Source organism: Orycteropus afer, unplaced genomic scaffold (assembly GCF_000298275.1).
Source record: "Orycteropus afer afer isolate SDZICR_OR568_19922 unplaced genomic scaffold, OryAfe1.0 scaffold00571, whole genome shotgun sequence".
NCBI classification, from domain to species: Eukaryota; Metazoa; Chordata; class Mammalia; order Tubulidentata; family Orycteropodidae; genus Orycteropus; species Orycteropus afer.
In genome coordinates, this window is record NW_006922158.1 from 991,067 (window position 1) to 999,918 (window position 8,852).

The window sequence follows — 8,852 nt, forward strand, 5'->3', positions numbered from 1 at the left end:
TATCGGGAGGAAGTGGGAGAGGAGATGTTGCATTGTGCTAAATTGTGGTCAATGTCATGAGACAAAGTGTATGTGATCTGCTGTATGGAAAGTGTATTTGCTCTGTAAATTTTCACCCAAATCACAATAAAAATAAAAATAAAACAGAAAGTCTCAACAGACCCATAACATGTGAAGAGATCAAGCCAAGTGATCAAAAATCACCCAACAACCAAAAAAAAAGTCTTGGACCAAATGGCTTCAGTGGGGAATTCTACCAAATATTTAGATAAGAACTGACACTAAAACTATTTGAACTCTTCAAATTTTTCATTCTATGAAACAAACATAACCCTGATACCCAAACCACACAAAGACACTACATAAAAAGAAAACTACAGGCCAATAACTCTTATGAATATAAATGCAAAAATTCTCAACAAAATATTAGTGATTAGAATCCAACAGCATATTAAAAGAATCATATACCATGACCAAGTGTGATTTATTCAAACAACACAAGGATGGTTCAACATCAGAAAATCAATCAATAGAACAAAGGGGAAAAAATCGCACGATCATCCCTATGGATGCAGAAAAAACATTTAATAAAATCCAATACCCTTTCTTGATTTAAAAAACCCTAAAGAAGACTAGACTAGAAGAGAAATTCCTCAATATGATTCAGGGCATATATGAAAAGCCAACGTTTACTTTTTTTTTTTAGTTGTGATTTGGGTGAAAATTTACACAGCAAATTCACTTTCCATACAGCAGTTCACATACGCTTTGTCTCATGACATTGACCACAATTTACCACAATGCAACAGCTGCCTTTCCACTTCCTCCCCAGAGTTACCTCTTCCCTCTGTCCATCCCTCCATGAACTCCTGCTCCCTGAGCTGTCTCCCTGTGCTTAAGCAGCCCTTCTTTCTCCCATGATTGTTCTCTCCAAGGAGTGTATCTATCTCAGGTAAATGTTCACCTTATATGCCTGTCTTTTGTTTGGCTGGAAGCCACAAGTGTGAGTTCAATTCCAGACCTGAAGGACAGCTATGGGGTATAGTCTCAGTGGTTCCACCAGGCTAGCCAGCATTATACTTAATGGAGAAAGACTGAGAAATTTCCCCTTGAAATCAGGAACAAGACAAGGGTGGCCACTCTTACCACTTCTAGTCAATATTGTATTAGAAGTCCTAGCCAAAGCAATAAGGCAAGAAAAAGAAATCATAGGTATCCAGATTAGAAAAGAAGAAATAAAATTATCTCTATTCACAGATAATATGATCCTATATATAGAAAATACCAAAGAATCCACCAGAAAAGTTCTAGAGTTAATCAAGGTATTTAGCAAAGTTACAGGGTACAAGGTCAACAAACAAAATTCAGTTGAGTATTAAAAAACAAACAACACATGAGACCAGAAGAACTAGATGGTGTCCACCTACCACTGTCAACCACTCAGAGGGGGATTGATGCAGGAGATCCTGGATAGAGTAGGAGAACAATGTAGAACAAAACTCAAAATCATAAAAATAAGACCAGGTTTGCTGGTCTGATAGAGCCTGGTGAGACCCCCAAGACTCTGGCCCCTAGCTATCCTTCAGGACTGGAACTGAACTTACTCCTGTGGTTTCCAGCCAAATAACAGACAGGCATATGGGCTGAACATTAACATCAGGTAGATACACTTCTTGGAGCAATCACTCATGGAAGAACAGAAGGGCAGTGTTTGCACAGGGAGACAGCTTGAAGGGTGGGAGTGCATAGGAGGGAAGGACACAGGGAAGAGGTGGCTATGGGAAGGAAGTGGGAAGAGAGCTGTTACATTGTGGGGAATCGCAGTCAATGTCATGAGACAAAATGTATATAAATTGCTGTATGGAAAATGAATTTGCTCTGTAAACTTTCACCCACATCACAATAAAAATTAAAAAAAAAACAAAAAACCTCAGTTGGGTTTCTATACACCAGCAATGAGAAATCTGAAAGGCAAATAATTCCATTTACAACAGCATCAAAGATAATAAAATATCTAGGAATAAATCTAACCAGGGATGTGAAAGACATACAACAAAAACTGTAAAACGCCGCTGAAAGAGACTAAAGAAGACTTGAATAAATGAAAATAAGTTCCATGTTCATGGATTGAAAGGCTTACGATTGATAAGATGTCAATACTAACCAAAATGCTCTATGGATTGAACACACTCTCAATCAAAATTCCAACAGCCTTCTTTACAGAAATAGAAAAGCCAATCCTCAGCTTTATGTGGAAAGACAAGAGGCTGCAAATAGAAAAAACAATGCTGAAAGTGAAGAAGAACGTATGAGGATTCACACTTCTGGATTTTAAAACATACTATACAGCCACAGTAATCAAAACAGCCTGATAGTGGTATAATAGACACATGGAGCAGTGGAATAGCATTGAGAGTCCAGAAATAAACTCACACCCATGTATGGTCAATTGATTTTTGACAGGGGTGCTAAGTCCATTTGATGGGGAAATAAAGAGTCTCTTCAATAAATGATGCTAGGAAAATTGGATTTCCACATGCAGAAATATGAAATAGAATCCATGCCTCACACCACACACAAAAGCAAAATCAAAATGCATTAAGGACCTAAATGTGAAAATTAAAACCATAAAATTCTTAGAAGGACAAGCAGGGGCAAAGCTGTTAGGCTGAGCTTTCAACAATGGATTTTCTAATACAATAACAAAAGCATGAACTGCAAAAGACAAAAATAAACTGGACCTCATAAAAAACAAAAACTTTTGTTTATCAAAAGGCTTTTACCAAAAAAAGTGAAAAGATAAGCTACCAATTGGGAGAATATCTCCAGAAATCATGTATCTGAAAAGAATCAAATAACTAAAATCTATACATATAACTTCAATAAATTAACAACAAAAGGACAAATAACTCAATCATAATATGGGCAAAGTATTTGAATAGACATTTCACCAAAGAATACATTCAAATGGCCATCAAACACATGAAATGATGTTCAGTGTCATTATCCATCATAGACATGCAAATCAAAACAACAATCAGATACCATTTCATTTCCACTAGGATGGTTAAAGGAGCTCTGGTAGCACAGTGCCTAAGGCACTTGACTGTTAACCAGAAGGTTGGCGGTTAAAACCCACCAGCCACTCCTCGGAAGGAAGGTTGGGCAATCTACTTCCATAGTGATACAGCCTCGGAAACCCAAGGAGGGGTCACTATGAGTCGGGTCTGACTCGATGGCACATAACAACAACAACAGGATGGTTAAGATTAAAAAAAAGAAGAAGAAAAAAACAACAAACATTGGCAAGGATGTAGGAAAACTGGAACCCATATTAATTGCTGGTTGGAATGCAAAATGGTATAGCCATTCTGGAAAACAGTATGACGGTTCCTTATAAAACTAAAAATAGAAATACTATATGACCTAGCAATTCTACCCCTAGGTACATACTCAAAAAACTTGAAGACAGAGACTCAAAAAGAGACTTGTACACCAGTGTTCATTGCAGCACCATTCACAACAGCCAAAAAGGTGGAGACAACTTAAACGCCCATCAACAGATGAATGGATAAACAAAATGTGGTATATACATACAGTGGAATACTACTCAGCCAGTAGGAGAAATGAAGTCTTAATACATGCTGCAGTAAGGATGGAGCTTGAAGACATTATACTGAGTGAAATAAGCCAATCACAAAAGGACAAATATTGTATGACTTCACTTATATAAAAAGACAAGAAAAGGCAAATGTATAGAGACTAAACTTTATTAGTGGTTACCAGGGGTGGGAGCGAGAAGAAAAAAGGGGGTTAACTTTGATGGAAAAATCCCATTGATTAAGGGTAATCTTGCACAGTCAATTATTTCAATTGTTGTCAATAAGTTGTAAACCTTTAAAAAGTTGAAATGGCAAAAGTTGTGTGATAGATATATTTACAACAACAAAAAGATAGCTGCTGAGGCTGCTTCTTTACAGCCAAACACCTCATGGAATTTGGTTCCTTGATTTGGAGGTTTAGAGTCATGGTTTCATGGGACTTGTAAGTTAATGGCCTAATAACATGTTTAGTGCTTCTGTTCTACTGCCTAGTTCAGTTTGTAGTTCCTGGAATCTTAAAAGCTTGTAAGTGGCCATTCAAGGCACAACAATTGGTCTCTATTCATGTGGAGGAACAGAGGAAGGAGGAGAATCAGGAATAAGAGGAGAATGTGGAATGTGTGGCTAATTGCCTCCATGAACAACAGCCTCCTTTGCCATGAGACCAGAAGAACTGGATGGTGCCTGGTTACCATTATTGAACATTTTGATCATAGATTTCATAGAAGAATCCTGATCAAAAGGAGGGAAATGCAGAACAGAATTACAAATTCTCATGCACTCTAGACTTTCCGAAGCCATGGAAGGGTGGATGAACCCCTGAAACTATTGCCCAGAGATAATCTTTAAACATTAAACCAAAAATATCCTCTAAAGTCTTCTTAAAATTGAACAATAGTTTAGCTTACCTATTAAAAAAAAAAAAAAAAGACTGCTTTGAGCATTTTGCTTTTTAAAAATATCTAAAAGAAACCAAACCAAACCCACTGCCATCGAGTCAATTCTGACTCATAGCGACCTCCAAGGCAGCTGATAGATTTGAACCACCAACCTTCTGGCTAGCAGTCAAATGTCTTACGCACTATGCCACCAGAGTTCTATATGGGATCAAATTGACAACAGCAATTCAAATGATTAGAGAGGAACCTTAGAGGGTAGTGAGTTGATGTGAATGAGGGACGAACACCTCAGAGGAGGGTGAGAATGGTTGCCCAACTCAAAGAATGTCATTGATGTCACTGAACGGTACATGGAGAAATGGTGTATCATTTGCTGTGTAGATTCTCAACAACAACAAAATAAATAAAATTTAAAGAAAAAAATAAATTAGCATAGAGTTTTAGTCTTGTGGGTATATTGATACATGTAAGTTGGGCTCATGAAAAATGTTTTTGTTGTCTTAACTAACAACAGGAATGTTTTTATTTAAAAAACAATAAATTTCTGCTGAAACACTGCGCACACACAAAAAAAAAGTTAAGTCATTGGGGGTCACCTGGAAGCTAACCAAAGCGGCCAGGAAGGAAGTAAAGAAAGGACTCTAGTTGTCCTGGGAAATATATTTTAACCCATGAAACGTGAGAGGAAAAATATTGACAAAGTAGTCCCCTATGGTTACTATCCATGTGGCCTATGAAGTTCCTTCTTGATTTTTCATCCCACCCACTGCTCATGTCATTATTACGGAGTAAATTTACTGAGGGGTGAAATTCAAGTGTTTGAAACCAAACGGCATTCATGTAATCATATAGAGATGTTTTGAAACTGCTTATCCATGCGCGAAATGAAAGGAGCACGCAGCATACATGCCACAGAACACTGAGTGAAAACTGAAGCTGTATTTCCAGAGGTGGGGGGAGATGAGGCTAGGAGGCGGGGAAACTCTGACCTTTTCATTAGTGACTGGGCTAAGTCTTGAAGGGAGACAGGAAGCAAAGCAGAGAGCAGATTAAGGAGAATGATGCGATTTCTTTTTCAAATGGGAACTTCAAATGAGTATTACACATGCTATATTTATAGCTAATATATTTGGACATATCTATGTTCAAGCCAGAGCTATTTCACTCTTCCCTCTGTGCCAAGGACAGTCTTCCTTTTGGATAATCCTCTAGAATGAGGTTGATAATATTCCAGAGGATATAATAATGGATTGATTGATTCTAAAATAAAATCATAGAACACAATTACTTAAAACTGATTGCATTACAGGAACTAGGGAATCCACCTTCTAAATATCTGGTAAGGCTATATGTAAGTGCAGAATTTCACCACACACACACACACACACACACATGCACAGTTGCCATCAAGTCAATTCTGACTCATGGTGACTGCATGTTCCAGGTACCTCTGGATGGATTGAACTGCCAACCTTTCTGTTAGTAGCTGAGCATTTGCGCCACCCACGAACTCTCACATTTCACCATAATGCCTACATATTAATCAACTTCTCTTTCACCATTCTTTAACATGCCTTGCTCTGAGTCTCTGTGCTACCCTCGAGTCTCTACTGTAATGTGTTTGACCTTGGACCCTTGTAATGCGACTATATCCAGTCTTCTATTTGTGTTGCCTCAACATATCAGTGCTTTGACAAGTGAAATAGAGAATCAAGAAAATTTTTGTTCAGCATCAAAACACTCACCACAGTATAATAATTCTTGGTAAGTGGAGCGGTTTCAAGTCCTTTGACAGCCTTAGGGGAGATCGGTCTCTCTGTGAAAAAGATATTTAAATGACTTTAATATCATGTAAGTCTAAAATGAACATTTTATAACGTAAGGTCAAATAACATACTATAAAGATTGCCAAATGAAAAAAATTGATAGAAACAAATATTTCTAAATGAGTAAAAGGATAACTTTACTAAACTATGTTGTTGTTATGTGCCATCGAGTCAGCCCCGACTCATAGCGACCCCTCCTTGGGTTTCCGAGGCAGTATCACTACGGAAGTAGGATTGCCCAACCTTCCTTCCGAGGAGTGGCTGGTGGGTTTGAACCGCCAGCCGTCTGGTTAGCAGGCAAGTGTCTTAGCCACTATGCTACCAGAGCTCCTTTACTAAACTATAGAGGGTCAGAATCAGATCTTCTCGTCGAAGTCCCTCAATTTCCAAGGGGGAGAAAGGCTAAGGAGCAAAGGCCCAGCTAATTAATGGCAGAGCTAGGACAAGAGCCTCATGGCCAGTTTAGGCTTGTCTGCTTCTCCATTCAACGTGTTCAGAATAGATAAGAAAAATCAAAGCTAAGAAAATGTGTATTTGTAGCTTACATCCTGCTATGCAAGTATAATGTAATATAAATGGTAGTAATCATGTGTTATAGATTAACTTGTGTCTCCCAAAAAGTTATGTTGAAGTCCTAACCCCTTTACCTGTAAATATGACCCTATTTGAAATTAGAGTTTTTCTTGTTAGGTTAATGATACCATATTAGAGTAGGGTGGGTCCTAGATCCCAGCTCTTCTGAGTGCTGTCTTATAAGAAGAGCAGAATCGACACAGACACAGAGGAAGACAGAGGCCATGTGAAGACACATCTATAACCAGCCAAGGAACACCAAGAAACTGCAGTTGAGTCGGATCTGACTCATAGTGACCCCTCCTTGGGTTTCTGAGGCGATATCACTATGGAAGTAGGTTGTGCAACCTTCCTTCTGAGGAGTGGCTGGTGGGTTTGAACCGCCAGCCTTCTGGTCAGCAGTCAAATGCCTTAGGCACTATGCCATCAGAGCTCCTAAGAAATGCATGGGGCTAACAAAACAGAAAGGGGCAGGATCTTCCCCTACAGCTCAGAGAAAAAGAGAGAGAGAGAGAGAGAGAGAGAGAGAGAGAGAGAGCCCAGCTAGCCCTGATAAGACCCTGCATTTCGACTCCTAGCTTCCAGAACTGTGAGAAAATAAATCTCTATTCTTGAAAGCCACTCACTTGTGGTATTTTTTGTTAGGGTAGCACTAGGAAACTTTTTCCTGGGGGCTGTCTGCTATGTCAAAAATAAACTAATCAGAATCTTTAACTCACTGAAAACTGGCAGAAAATCCCAGGGATAAAGCTCAGAAGGCAGGAAGCAATAGGGAAGAAGGACAAAGGGAAATGGTGACCACAGGCAGGAGGTGGGTGGAGCGCCGTTACACTGTGGGGATTGCAGTCAATGTCATGAAACAACATGTGTATAAACTAACTGTTGAATGGAAATGAAATTTCCTCTATAAACTTTCCCTGAAATCACTATAAAAAGTTAATAAAAAAGAAAGAAAGAAAACTTGGAAAAAACTGGCAGAAAATTATTCTTTCCTTTATGTATCATTTTAGTATCTGTGTTGGAAGTACAGCCACAATGTTCCTTCAAAGTGAGGATGTCAAGACTTCTTCTCTCGTACTTTGGCCATGTTATCAGGAGGGACCAGTGCCCAGAGAAGGACATCATTCTTGGGAAGACCCTCAACAGGATCAACTGACACAGAGGCTGTAATCATGGGCTCAAACATAGCCAGGACCGTGAGGGTGGCATGGATCTGGACAGCATTTTGTTTTGTTGTACAGAGTCACAACCGACTCAACTGCACCTAGCAACAACAAGAAAATTAAGATTTCCATACCACTGTCTCCCCAGTTTCAGTAGGCTGACATCATACTGAAATTATCTGGACTTTGATTAATCACCCAGGCAAAGCTGAGTCAGCTAGGCTTTTTTCAAACCCTTTTTATCATGGATATTCCCAAATATTCACAAAACCAGAATAGTATAATGAAACCCTATGTGCTCATTAAAGTCAGGTTTCTGTTTTCCAGACCAGTGTGCTTTCAACTGTGCTCTGTGGAAACCCTGGTTTCAAACATGTGTCATAATGACAGTATCTTGCTGAGTGCCTACTATGTGCCAGGCAATGTACCAAGTACCTTGCATTTGCCATCTTCTTGAATCCCTGCTCTTTATGAGATGAAGAGGTGCAATTCTTAAAACTATTTAATAGCGAAGGAAAATGAGGCTCAGAGAGCTGACATGCCCAAGATTTCAGTTAATATATGGCAGAACATGTATCTGAACTCATGTCTGTCTGACTCCAAAGCTCATTCTCTTAACCTCAAGGCCTCCCCCAAGATGTCCTGGGCAGTAGTGTCATTGGCAGACATCCCCTTGCCTCTGGACTACAGCAGAAGCTGGAGGAGGAGGGCTCTTCCTGTGGGCTTGTCTGTGATAACAGACCAACACAAACTGCTGAAGGAAAATAGATTTGGAAGGACAAACTTGGA

General features: G+C 39.2%; 1 protein-coding gene across 1 annotated transcript in view; it reads right to left on the reverse strand.

The window, feature by feature from the left end:
* The window catches only part of ARHGEF6 (Rac/Cdc42 guanine nucleotide exchange factor 6), a 122,072-nt gene that overhangs the window by 63,565 nt on the left and 49,655 nt on the right, over positions 1–8,852 (reverse strand). The window contains exon 6 of the mRNA XM_007956006.2: positions 6,247–6,317. Within this exon, the coding sequence (XP_007954197.1) occupies positions 6,247–6,317 (71 nt within the window). The remainder of the gene's footprint in view (positions 1–6,246; positions 6,318–8,852) is intronic.